The sequence below is a fragment of the Mustelus asterias genome, chromosome 22 (genome assembly GCF_964213995.1).
Source record: "Mustelus asterias chromosome 22, sMusAst1.hap1.1, whole genome shotgun sequence".
Classification (NCBI taxonomy): Eukaryota; Metazoa; Chordata; class Chondrichthyes; order Carcharhiniformes; family Triakidae; genus Mustelus; species Mustelus asterias.
The window spans coordinates 32,669,424-32,683,564 of record NC_135822.1 but is presented as its reverse complement, the minus strand read 5'-3'; the positions used below and the strand labels follow the sequence as shown (position 1 = coordinate 32,683,564).

General features: G+C 39.9%; 2 protein-coding genes across 6 annotated transcripts in view; one reads left to right on the top strand and one right to left on the bottom strand.

Moving 5' to 3' along the window:
• The window catches only part of mtor (mechanistic target of rapamycin kinase), a 316,990-nt gene extending 307,654 nt beyond the window's left edge, over window positions 1-9,336 (bottom strand). For 3 of the 5 annotated variants that reach the window (XM_078239102.1, XM_078239096.1, XM_078239101.1), the window contains exon 1: window positions 9,233-9,336. The gene's annotated coding sequence lies outside the window, so the exon portion shown is untranslated. Of the gene's footprint in view, window positions 1-8,114; window positions 8,130-9,232 lie in introns of those variants that run through there. The other 2 variants (XM_078239099.1, XM_078239098.1) reach the window with 2 other exon arrangements.
• Window positions 9,337-9,628: 292 nt separating this feature from the next.
• On the top strand, window positions 9,629-13,925 carry ubiad1 (UbiA prenyltransferase domain containing 1). The gene is made up of 2 exons (XM_078239095.1): window positions 9,629-10,252; window positions 12,418-13,925. The coding sequence occupies exons 1-2, from the start codon at window positions 9,745-9,747 to the stop codon at window positions 12,900-12,902; spliced, it is 993 nt and encodes a 330-aa protein (XP_078095221.1). The 5' UTR covers window positions 9,629-9,744; the 3' UTR covers window positions 12,903-13,925.
• Window positions 13,926-14,141: the final 216 nt, after the last annotated feature.

The following is a 14,141-nucleotide window of genomic DNA, read 5'->3' as shown; positions in this document are numbered from 1 at the left end:
TTTGCTTTCACTTACACTTTATATGTTTATAAAATCTTAAGGATTTAATGTTGCCTGCTAATCATTTCTCAATTTTTTTGCCTCTCCTGTATTAGGTTTTCAAACTCTCTTCAATAATTTCCATAATCTCTCTGGTTATTAACTGAATCTTGTCATAAGTCACCGTTTCCTGTTTTATGTTCATTTTTATTTTCTTTGTTTGTTATCAAGAGCGTTAGATGTCGTACCTATTCCCTTCAAAGGAATATGCCCAGTTTCTATCTGAACTTACTCTCTCTTTATTGCCATCCATAGCTCCGTTACTGTTTAATCATTCAATCACCTTTCCCAATTTACATCTGCAAGTCCCTTCTGAACACATTAAAATTAGCTGTTCCCCAGTTGAGCAATTTTAACTTTGATATTTTCTGATCTCTTTCCATAATTACTTTAAAACACACTATGCCACGATCGTGGCTATCTTATTGTAGCACATTCCACTTGCCCTACTTTGTTACCTAGAACTAGATCCTAGGCTGTTTCCTTTTTTGATGGACTGGAGACATTTTGACTGAGAAATGTCTTTGTGCACACATCAGAAATTGTTCTATCTCCCTATCCTTAGCACGATGATTTTCCAAGTCTATATTTGGGCAATTAAACATAAGAAATAGAAGCAGGAGGAGGCCATTCAGCACCTTGAGCCTGCTCTGCCATTCAGTAAGTTCATGGCTGATCTGATCATGGCAATTTACCTGTCTGCTCCCCATAACTCTCAACTCTCCTTTAGATCAAAACTTAGCCCTGAACATATCCAATGACCAACGTCCAATGGTGCCTAGGGTAGAAAATTTCAAAGATTAACAACATTCAGAGAGTAAATTCCTCCTCATCTCCATCTGAAATGCATCACTCTTTAGTTTGAAACTATATCCCCTAGTTCTAGATTCCACAACAAGGGAAATATCCTCACCATCCACCCTGGTCAAGAGCCCTCAGAATCTATACCTCTCATTAGTGTAAACTCTAAAAAAAGAGTATAGGCTCAACATTTTCTCATAAGGCAATTCCTTCATCCCAGGTATCAGCCTAGCTAATATTCTCTGAACTGCTTCCAGTGCAAGTACAGCAAACTGTGTTATCTGGCACTCCACCAACCGGAATTCTCTGCTAGCCAGATTCCGATGTCCCCCCCAATACAAATCATCACTTTACTAACCAGAAGCAATTATGAAGTTATACAGAACACGTATCTATATACTGTATTAATAATGATTTAATGTACTGAAGATTAAAAGTAAAAAGAATACTGTTCTTTACTTCCTGAATATAAATGCTCTATAAATGAGACCAAAACTGCATGCAGTACTTTAGGTGTGGCTTCAACAACACCTTGTACAGTTGTAAAAAAATGCTTCCCTACTTTTATACTCTAATCCACTAGTAATAATGACCAACATTCCATTTGCCTATTATTATTGTACCTGCTTATTAACTTTTCATGATCCATATGTGAGGACACGCTGATCCTTCTCTCTTGCAGTATTCTGTAGTCTCTCTCCATTTAAATAATATTGTTTTCTTATTCTTCCTTCCAAAGTGCATAACCTCACACTTTCCCACATTATGCTCCATTTGCCAACTTTTTGTCCACTCACAGTTCATCTATATCCCTTTGCAAACTCTATATCTTAAGCAGCAAGTATTGACAGACTATTTATGGGGAGGAAAAAGGGGAAAGAAAGGACCAAAATAGAAATTTATGCACTGAGGCAGGGGGCATAGAGAAGATCTTAAAATGAAAACTTTGCATCTGTCTTTACCAAAGAAGATGGTGCTACCAGGTGATGCTGAAAGAGGAGGTAACTAATACATGAGGTGGATTTGCAATTGATAAGGTGGTGGTATTGGATAGACGTCTGAACTTAAAGTTGATAAACCACCAGGACCAAATGAGATGCATCCAAGGGTACCGAGGGAAGACAGTGTGGAAACTGCAGACGCACTGGCCATAACTTTTCAGCCTTTCTTTGATTCAAGGGTAGTGCCAAAAACTGGAGAACTGCAAATGTTACGCTCTCGTTCAAAAAAGGGTTTAAAGATAAGCCCAGTAACTACAGGCCAGCCAATTTAACTCCAGTGGTGTGGCAATTTCTAGAAAACAATAATTTGGGATAATATTAAATAATAGTAAATATGGATTTGTTAAGCGTAAATTGTGTTTAACTAACTTGCTGCAGTTCTATAAAGCAATAACAGAGAGGGTTGATGAGGGAAATGCTGTTGATGTGGTGTACATGGACTTCCATAATGCATTTGATGCAGTCCTAAACAGGAATGTGAGTAAACTTATACTTCATGGAATAAAAGGGACAGTGGAAACTTGGATATAAAATTGGTTCGGTGATAGGAAACAAAGTAGCGGTTAATGAATGTTTTTTCAAACTGGAGCAAGATTTTGGTCGCACTCTCTATGGGTCAGTGTTGGGATTGTGATTTTTCTGGATATATATTAACAACCTAGACCTTGGTGCACAGGACATAAATTTTCTGAATTTGCGGATGATATGAAACTTGGAAGCATTGTGAACTGTGATGGCAATCGTGTAGAATCTCAAAAGGACCAGGACAAGTGAGTGAAATGGGCAGACAAATGGCAGATGAATTTCAATTCAGAAAAGTGTGAAGTGATTAATTTGGCTGGAAAAACAAGGAGAGACAATGTAGAGAGTTCTTAAAATTTATCTTGCAGGATGTGGGCATTGCTGGCTAGGCCAGCATTTATTGCCCATCTCTAATTGCCCTTCAGAAGGCGGTGGTGAGCTGCCTTCTTGAACCGTTGTAGTCCCTGAGGTGCTGTTTGGAAGGAAATTCCAGAATTTTGACCCAGCAACAGTAAAGGAACGGTGATATATTTCCAAGTCAGGATGGTGAGTGACTTGAGGGGAACCTTCAGATGGTGGCGTTCCCAGGCATCTGCTGCCCTTGACCTAGGTGGTAGTAATCGTGGGTTTGGAAAGTGCTGCCTTAGGAACCTTAGTGAGTTCTTGCAGTGTATATTTTGGATGGTATACATGGCTGCTACTGTTCATCAGTGTTGGAGGGATTGAATACTTGTGGAAGGGGTAGCAATCAAGCAGGCTGCTTTATCAAGTGTTGTTGGAGCCGCACTCATCCAGGCAAATGGAGAGCATTCCATTAAACTCCCGACTTGTGCCTGATATATGGTGGACAGGCTTTGAAGAGTCAGGAGATGGGTTACTCACCGCAGGATTCCTAGCCTTTGACCAGTTCTTCCCACCATAGTATTTGTATAGCTAGTTGGGTTCAGTTTTTGGTCAATGGTAACTCCCTGGATTTGATAGTGGGGATTCAGCAATGGGAGTGCCTTTGAATGTCATGGGGTAATGGTTAAATTCTCTCTTGCTGGAGATGGCCATTGCCTGACACTTGCGTGGCGTAAATGTTACTTGCCACTTGTCAGCTCAAGCCTGACATTGTCCAGGTCTTGATGCATTTGGGCATGAACTGCTTCAATATCTGAAGAGTCATGAATGGTGCTGAACATTGCTCATCTGTGAACATCCCCACTTCTCACCTTGTGGTGGAAGGGAGGTCACTGATGGAGCAGCTAAAGATGGTTGGGCCTGAGGAACTCATGCAGTCATGTCCTGAAGCTGAGATGAATGATCTTCAAACACCACATCCATCTTCCTTTGTGCCAGGTATGACTCCAAACAGTGGCGAGTTTTCTCCTCATTCCCACTGACTCCAGTTTTGCTAGGGTTCCTTGATGCCATACTCGGTCAAATGCTGCTTTAATGTCAAGGGCAATCACTCTCACCTCATCCCTGGTATTCAGCTCGCCTGTCCACGTTTGAACCAAGGCTGAAATTAGGTCAGGAATTGAATGACCCTGGTGGAACCCAAACAGAGCATCCGTGAGCAGGTTATTGCTATGTCAGTGCCACTTCATAGCACTGTTGACCCCTTCCATCACTTTGCTGATGATCAACAGCAGACTGATGGGGCAGTGATTGACAATGGCAGATTGATCCTGTTTCTTGTGTACAGGACACACCTGGGCAATTTTCCACATTACTGAGTAGATGCCAGTGTTGTAACTGCACTGGAACAACTTGGCGAGGGGCACAGCAAGCTCTGGAGCACAAATCTTTCGGTCTATTGCTGGAATATTGCCAGGGCGCATAGCCTTTGCAGTATCCAGTGCCTTCAGCCCTTTCTTGATATTACATGGAATGAATCGATTTGGTTGAAGACTGACATCTGCGATGTTGGAGACCTCTGGAGGAGGGCGAGATGGTTCATCCTTGGCATTTTGGGCTGATGATTGTTGTGACTGGTTTAGCCTTTTGCACTGATGTGCTGGTCTCCTCCTTCATTAAGGATGGGGATATTTGTGGAGACTCTTCCTTGAGTGAGTTGTTTAATTATCCACCACTTTTCATGTCTGGAGTGGCAGGACTGCAGAGCTTAGATCTGATCCGTTGGTTGTGGAACTTGTAATACAATGTGTTACTAGCAGAACAAAAAATCAGCATCCTGTGAGAGCAAAGTTTAGATGCCCCAAAGGGGGGGCATTGGGACAACAAAAATGTTTTTTTAAGGTGGTCTCAAAATGGAGCAGAGAGTTCACAGCCTGAAGTTGATAAACTCAATGTTGAATCCAGACTCTGTAAACTGCCCAAAACATCTTTGTCCAATTTCTCCTAGCTCAATTGTCCTAATTTTAATATATTTTAACACCGTTGAAATTTGCTGACAAATTTGCTCACCTAACTCCTCTTCATTGTTTGTAGCTGTATAAAAAATACCTTTCCATTTAATAGCTACAGCTTTGTGCTCAGCTCAAGCCAAATGGATTCACTCCTAGAACCATGTAGTGAATGTTTGCTATTTAGAACAGCAACATCAACCTTAATAATACAGGACTAGTATGCCTCCTTTTCTTTTCACAGAATCACAGAACCCCTATAGTGCAGAAGAGGCCATTTGGCCCATTGAGACTGCACCAATTCTCTGATGGAATATCTTACCAGGCCCTCTCCCCTTCCTTATCCCTGTAACCCCATACATTTACCATGGCTAATTCACTTAACCTACAAATCTTGGGACACTGAAGGGCAATTTAGTATGGCCAGTCCACCTAACCTGCGCATCTTTGGACTGTGGGAGGAAACCCATACAGACATGGGGAGATTGTGCAAACTCTACACAAACAGTCATCCAAGGCCAGAATTAAACCTGGATCCCTGGAGCTGTGAGGCAGCAGTGCTAACTACTGTGCCACCGAGCCACCCTTTCTCTATCATTCCTGAATACTTGGCAAACAGGAATATTATGAACTCATTTCTGACCTTGTTTGTGCCATGTCTCTGTTAATGCAACAATGTCATAATTCCACGCAGCAATTTGTGCCTGCAGCTCACCAACCTTATTAGTTACACTATGGACATTGACATACATACAATTTAAAAATATTTCTAATTTTACGGTTGCCTTATGATCTATTTCTTCCTTCTCTATTTGCTGGTCTTCCAAAATAGTTTTAAATCCTCTCCACAGTACTCGTACATTTTAATATGATTCGAACTCATTATAGTACTTAAGTTCTAGACATACGAGACCAATGACAGGAAAGTTCCCAAACATTTCATTCAATTGCATTTGATTGAAATCCAAGTGACAACGTATTCTACCACTAGCCACTTCTACAGTAGGGTTTACATGTTTCAGTGCAAACGACTTTCATTTCACTTTTATGTATGCCAAAGCATTGCATGATGCTTCACAGATTAACAGACTGAAATCATTGTGATGAAAAAGGAGATATTGGGAGGGGTGGCTAAATATTTGACCAAGGAGCTAGGACTTAAAGGAAGAGAGAAGAAAGGAGGTGGAGAGTTGTGGGAAGGAAATTCTAGAATGTCGAACTGACAAAGTTGAAGATATGGCTAACAATGCTGGGGACAGGGATTTTGAAATACACAATATACTTGAGTTGGAGGACTAGAGCTAGTAAATGTTTCAGAGTTAGGGAAGGGCAAAGACAGGTAACAAGAATATGAGGATGAGAGTTTTAAAATCAAAGCACTGTCTAACTCTCTGTACCATCTGGTTCGCAAGGAACCCAACTGATATTCTGTCTCAAGTTAATGACAAGTCACAATTTTAAGAAATTGATATTAAATCTAAACTTGCTGAATCATTAAAATGTATATCTCATGGTAATAGTTGCACTATTTTCACTCCTTGTATTGTTTTCAAGTCTATTGTTCTCTATTTCTTACTGCAATCAGAATCTGTTGGTTTATCTGATGGATGCAGTCACAAAGTCTATGTTGACAGTACTAGATTCCTAACCTTCCCACAGAACTAGTTATTTCTTAAATAACATGTAGCTGCTGATTTTCTTTATTTAAACTCATTAAATTTTCCAACACTGAATGCTGTTTGTGAATCATGTGCCTCATCGCAAGGATGAATGGATAGAAATCACATATAAAAGAATGAAAAAAGCCTATTCAGTGTGATTTCCAAAACAGGAAGCACAGACACGAATCAGAAGCAAGTAAGAGAGAGGGACAAATACAGAAAGGACAAGAGAGAGATGGAAAGAGAATCAAAGACAAAGGAAAAGAGGAGAGAAAGAACAAGCATAGGAGAGAGAGAGAGATAAACAGCAAGGAGAAAAAAGAAAGAGAGACACACAAAAAGAAAACTGCAAGACTCTTAAGGGCCTCCCAAGATGCAGCAGTAAATTGCACAAACAGCAATTAAATGAATAATCAGTTCATATCTTTCTGGAGTTGTTTGCTGAAAAAAGATGATTTTCAGAACAGGCGAGTTCACAATTCTTTGAATAGTGGAAGCCTTAGCATCTTCCTGAACGTGCAGATACTGTCTTGCTCGAACAACTCATAAGAAAAGCACCTCCAGCTATGCAGCAGCCCTCAATGTTATACTACATGTCAGTCTAGTTTCTGCAATTTGAACCTGCAACCTTCTAACTCAATTTAGTCACATTAAAACTTTGAGGCATTTCTGATAATATGGATAAATTAAGAAAATTTCATTAACTTAGAACAATTATTTTATATTTCATTTTACCAAAACAATTTTTCACAAACTGCTTTTACGAGGTCTAACTGAAAACATGTCTTGCTTTTTTATAAATACGAGTTAAACAATGCAAAAATAAAATGTTGCTTAAAATCTTCTAATAGTGCTCCCATTGTCTCAATTTTGGAACAATCAAGGGAACAGTTAGCAATGAATTGTTACGGGATGTCTGCCTTATTAAACACAGATATATCCAGGATGTTGGCTGTCTTTGCAAAGTTTTTTTCAATCAAACTAACAGTTTCCGAAAGTCAAGACATTTCCATCATATTGGTCAGATTCTTAGCTAAACATATTGCAACAGTGGCTCCACTTTAAAGATGCATCATTATCTGTGAAGGACTTTGTTATATTCTGTGCAGTATAAATGCATGTCTTTCTTTATGCACATGAAGTGCGTTATGAAAAAGGAAGTTTACAATAATATATACTGTCTTGAAACTAGTAACAGCCCTTTCATCAATATAATTAATAAACCAGTATAATAAATAAGCCAGTCCATCCCTCAGTATCATTGTATGCATGAATTAATTTACTCATCCATTTACAGTAGCAAAATAAATTTAAAATGTAATAAGGTTGAAAGAAACGAATGACTGTGAATAATATTTGAAGAAACATGATTGTATTGTTGTAAATGGATACTGAGCAATAACCTACCAAAGTTTGGAAGATGCTTTATAATACCATATTCAAAATACTCTAGAGAATGGGTATCTGGCAATGATTACATAGTCAAAGGTGGTATCTATTCAGCAATTAACAATTCATCACTTTCTCAGCTGCATGGAAATCTTCTTGGTTTATAAGAATCCTGCAGAAAAATGTTTTCCTGGTTGCATTACATGCATGCCCTTCCATATGACACAGCATCAGAACAAATCTGCTTCTGAGCAATGCCTGCTTTACTCCAATTCAGATAGTTGATTAAATTCATTTATGGATGAGCTTAATCAAATTTACAAAGTAAAAATGATATGACTTTAACTTACAACCAGACAGAAAAGAGAACGAGACAACCAAGGGCACCGGGAGACTGGTTTGAGAAAAGTCACCTAAAGAAATACCAGGAACAGTTCAGGTAAAAATAGTCACCATCATAAGAAAAGTAAAAGCAATCTGATGACTGAATCACCTGGTTCCACAGACCAATCAGATTGATGGAAAAATAATTGGTCATATACAAATCGCACAATTCCTACAGAACCAAGAAGCTGCTATAACAAATAATGATCATATCATCTGCCAACTGATCAGGCCCTCACAAGACAACACTGACCAAATGGGCCAATCAAAATGACAAGAAACAATATACAATGTCTTTGATACAGTAAAATGTTCCAAGGCACTTCATGGGGACATTATCAAATAACATTTGGCATTGAGTTACATAAGGAAATATTAGGAAAGTGAATGCAGAACATTTTAAGAAACATCTTAAAAGCAATGCTTCAATACAGATAAGTTTTTCAAATATTCATATGCCAGTGTGACTGCAATTTTTTCTGCTTTCCACATTGTCCACGAAGTGGATTTGTGAGGTTAAAGAGAAAAGAGCTTTTTGCAAGGTGTACACTCATTTGCACGAGTGTATATTTAATGGCTTTTGTCTTTATTTAAAGATAAACTATAGGACGGGGACTTGGAAATTAATGTTTAAAACCAGCTTATATGTTTGAAAAAATATACAAGATTTAGAATAACAAGCTTGATGAGGCGAATTAGTATAAAAAGCATTTTGACTTCTGGTGTGTAAATTGAACACTAAGAAAGTGGGCCCTCGTCTTTACTAAGTTGTAGTATATTTTCCCCACTGCTGTGAAACACATGATCTACCCTGAGAACACCCAGCAACTAGTCTTGATATCAGCCTTTTTGTTATACTTCCACACTGGACTTACCCTGGAATGTTTTTCTTAGTTAATAATTAATCAGAGATACTGCCTCACAATGAATTATAAATAACAATAAATCCCAAACTTTATCAAACCTGGGAGATAACATACACCACACAGCTCATAATTTGGATTTAAAATACTTTCTAATAGCCTTACCGCCATAAATGTTTCACTTAAATAATCACAACTCATTACCATCCATGGACACTTACGCTCTTGCCGTTTCACTGTAAATAAATCACATATTCTTCACTTCAAAGCAAATTTACTATTCTACTTCATATAAGCTGCCATATTGAAAGGAAGCAAAATGACCTACAGGCGCTGCGGCGAATGACTGACACCGGTAGGAGCCAATCGAGGAGCTCATCAATATCCCGAGGGCGGATCCTGGCTGATTGACAGCAGTGGGAGCCAATAGAGGAGCTCAGGAGGCGGGCCAATATGACGTAAGACGAGAGACTCATTGGATGAAGGTTAAGTCGCACTGAGGACTGCGCATGCGGCTCGGCGCGAGGGAAATCCGTTATGGTCGCGCGGATGTTGAGGTCACCTGTCGTCTCGGAGCGTTGTGCGCAGGCGTGTGGCGACGGGGGCTGGTTCACGGGCAAGTGACTGCGCGTGCGCGTTGGGCTTGAGGTCGTGACTTTCGGGTGATGGTGGCGCCCAGGCGGATGACAGCTCGGCCACCCCTCTTACCGGTTGCGAAGGCGGGCGCAAGAGGATGACTGAGAATGGGGGTGCGAAGCAGATGGACGTGGATGCTGAGTGGCGGGTACACGGCCCAGTGGCGGACAGCGAAGGGGTGCCGGGTCTCGGCAAGAGCCTGAAGCACAAGTGCGCCGCTTATGTGCTGGCGCTGCGGCCCTGGAGCTTCAGCGCCTCGCTCACCCCGGTGGCCCTGGGCACGGCGCTGGCCTATAAGAACATGGGCGAGTTGGACCTGACCATCTCGCTGCTGGCCGCCCTGGCCGTGCTTGCCGTCCATGGCGCCGGTAACCTGGTCAACACCTACTGCGACTTCAGCCGGGGCATCGACCACAAGAAGAGCGACGACCGCACTCTAGTGGACCGGATCCTGGAGCCACAGGACGTGGTGCGGTTCGGAGCCTGTCTCTACACCCTGGGCTGCCTCTGCGCCTCTTCCCTTTACTTCTTGTGCAAACTGAAACTTGAGCACCTAGCTCTCATCTTCTTCGGGGGCCTGTCCAGTTCCTTCCTGTACACTGGAGGTGAGTGAGGAGGGGAAATGTTTGAATTTAAAGTTTATATATTGGTGTCACAAATAGGCTTGCATTAACACTGCAATGAAGTTACTGTGAAAATCCCCTAGTCGCCACACTCTGGCGCCTGTTCAGGTGCACTGAGGGAGAATTTAGCATGGCCAATCCACTTAACCAGCACGCCTTTGGACTGTGGGATGAAACTGGAACACCCGGAGGGAACCCACACAGATATGGGGAGAATGTGCAGACTTGGGCACAGGCAGTGACCCAAGCCAAGTATCAAACCCTGGCCCTGGCGCTGTGAGGTAGCAGTGCTAACCACTGTGCTGCCCCCTGGACATGTAGGTTATCTTTATTTCAGTTTAAAGACTTCTTTCAACTCCACTAGTTTGTATTTTATCATTGTTTTGCTGCTTTTCAAATTACCTCAACGCTACTGTTTTCCTGACAACCATTGAACAATAGTTTTAAGAACTTTTTATGGCAAGGATTCTTAAACGAAAGCTACACTTTTATTAACTCAGATTTTAAGAAATTTGAAAGCAGGAAATAAGAATCACGTAGGTAAGTCAGTATCATGCAGAAAAGAATGATTTTCATGTGTTGAATCCTCTATATCTAAAGAGGCTGTGCACGCCCAAGACTCAGTTACTTCCTCTGTACTTTGTTTTTATTTTAAACTTCCTTAGTATCACTTCTCTATTTCTGTTACCTACTGCCATGGAGGGAAGTGAGTTTCAGTGGCTGAAATATTTTTACAGTTACAAGGTAACAAATTGTGTTCTTCAGTATTTATGTTTTTAACTAAAAGGTAAATTCAAGATTGTGGAAACTTAACATTTAGGTGGCTAAAAGCTATTCTGGAAAATAGGATAGGAAAAAAAGGAGGGAGATGGCTATATTGATCAACTATTTCATTCTGAAAAAGGATGGATTCAGGACGGTCTTTTTAATTTTTTTATTCATTTGTGGGACATTTGCATCACTCGCTGGCCAGCATTTATTGCCCATCCCTAATTGCCCTTAGAGGGCAGTTGAGAGTCAACCAGATTGCTGTGGCGCTGGAGTCACATGTAGGCCAGACCAGATAAGGATGGCAGTTTTCCTTCCCTAAAGGATACTCGTGAACCAACTGAGTTTTTACACCAATTCACAATGATTTCATGGTCATCAGTAGATTCTTAATTCCAGGTATGTTTTATTGAATTCAAATTCCACCATCTGCCATGGTGGGATTCAAACTTGGGCCCCTAGAACATTAGCTGAGTTTCTGAATTACTAATCTAGCAATAATATCACTCTGCCATCGTCCCTGTGGTTAGATTGAGAAGCAACATGCTCCATATAGGGAGACAAGATAGCAAATTTGTAGAGAAATTACAAAAAGATTCAAGAACTACAAGGCTGTCATAATAATGAACTTCAGTTGTCTTAATATAGATTAGGATAGTAATTGTGCCAACGGCAAAAGGTAGGAGGTATTGTTAGGACCAATGTTTTCTTTTTGCATATACTTCAAAATATGCATAGTGTCATTTCAATGTTTGCAAACTTGGGGATACAGTAACCAATGAGGATGGTAGCAAGAGACTTCAGAAGGATGTGTTTTGATGAAATTGGCAGATTCTTGACAGAAGTGTGAAGTGACACCTTTCCTCAGTCTTCTTACCAAAATGTAATATCAAGTAAGTGGGAAGCAAGAATAGAAAACACCTAGGAGTGTATGTATACAAATCTTTGAAAGTGGCAGAACAAGCTGAGAAGGCTGTTTAAAAGTATATGGGATTCTTGGCTTTTATTGATCAAGGAATAGGGAACAAAAGCAGGGAATTGTGTTAAGCCTTTCTTTGTAAAATAAGGGTCAGACCTCAGCCAAGGTATTGTGCCTTGTGCTGGCAGTAATGGAAGGTGCAACATCAGGAAAGAGCAAGCTATGCCAGAGAAGAACCAGAACATGACCATGTTCTAAGGACAGTATTGGAAACTCGATGGTGGGAGGAATGACAGTGGCAATCGGAACTGCCATGAACAGAGTTGCCCGAGGTAGAGTGTCAACTATTTTGAGGCCATTTTATTTTTAAATACTATCTGATTGTGCCAGAGATATTATATTCATGCATATGAGTGTGTACAAAATGTTTTCTAAGCCTTGTCTCCTTTTGGCCCCACAGGTATTGGATTTAAATACTTTGCTCTTGGTGATATCATCATTCTGATCACCTTTGGACCATTAGCTGTGATGTTTGCCTACTCTGTTCAAGTCGGTTACTTGGCCATTTCACCACTACTTTATGCAATTCCTTTAGCACTCAATACAGAAGCCATCTTGCACAGTAACAATACCAGAGACATGGAGTCTGATAAGCAGGCTGGGATAGTTACCTTTGCTATCATTATTGGGCCAACATTATCTTATGTTGTGTATAATATGTTAATATTCATACCCTACGTGATATTTTGTATATTAGCAACACGGTATACAATCAGCCTGGCTTTACCACTTTTGACTGTACCTTTGGCCTTTTCACTTGAGCGACAGTTTCGAAGCCAGAATTACGCCAAAATTCCCCAGATGACTGCAAAGCTGAATCTTTTGCTGGGATTGTTCTATGTTTTTGCCATCTTGTTAGCACCACCTGGAAGATTACCAAATTAATAACAGCACAGACTCCATTTCAAGTCCAAATCGAATTTGCAGAAACTTGCTTTTTCACTTCAAGTCTAAGAGCAAACAACTGTTCCAATTAAGTCACTATTCCTGTCAAAATGACAAACTTTAGTTTGTTTTTCAAACTACTACTCCTTCCACTGCTTAGCAAAGAAGCTTGTGAGAATTGGGTGGTGCACAGTGTGCTTTTTAAACAAATGCATTCAACCCATGGTTCTGGCACCAGGAAAACAACCTGATATAATTTGAAAAATTAAGCAGTGACCTATTTTTAAGTGCTGCCAGATAGTGGAAACCTATGTCACAAGTGCATTTAAACTCAAAACTACACCGCATTTTTAGTCACTGTACCTAAGCTTTGGTATTGCTCTTTTTAACTAGATTTAAAATATGTAAATATTTAATCATGGACAATAGAAATTTGGATTGGATACCCAATTTTTACATCTCATAACTTTCATTTAAGCATTAAAAGGTTAGAGAAGGACAGTCATGGTTTGAAACGTGTACTTGTGATATAATTTCTCTTTACAGGCCACAGTTGTCAAGAACAAATTATGTTGATCGCATAATTAGTGTCTGGCAGCACCAAAGTGTGAATTGGTAGCACATGTACATATATGCTCAGAAAATTGGTCCTAGTAAGTCATTTCAAAGATTAATTTCACTCCAATTTGAGAACTTCAGTGTTACATTTTTTTTGCTCCTGAGGTTGTTTGAACTTCTGAATTGTAATTGTATTTCTGTGCTATCTTCTGTTGTAAGCATTCATGAAGATTGATATTCATTATTTAAAGTTGTTACATGCTTAATTGAATTTTAATGCTGTAATGCATAAATTGGCGCTAAAGAGTAGATTGCAAGGCAGGGCAGTTACTTTGCGAGAGTTGGAAATGAAAACTTAGTGGGATGGAATATTTAATATTTTGTAATTTTCCTTTTATAAAATATTTCAAATGAATGTGCACAATTTTTTCTAAAGGGAATAAATGGATTCTTGTTTGTCTTTTACTCAATTCGTTAATTTAAATAGTGACATCTTTGGCAGCAGTCCAATAGGCAAATTGGCAGATTTTGCAGTGCTGCACGTGTTTAAATGGTGGAGGAGGAGGAAATCTTTCTGTGGATGAAGCATATTGGCTTTCATAATGAAAGTACTGAATTATGCTGTTGTCTTAATTGAAATGTGGAGAAAAAAGTACTAACATTGTTAGTACTTTCTCCCCT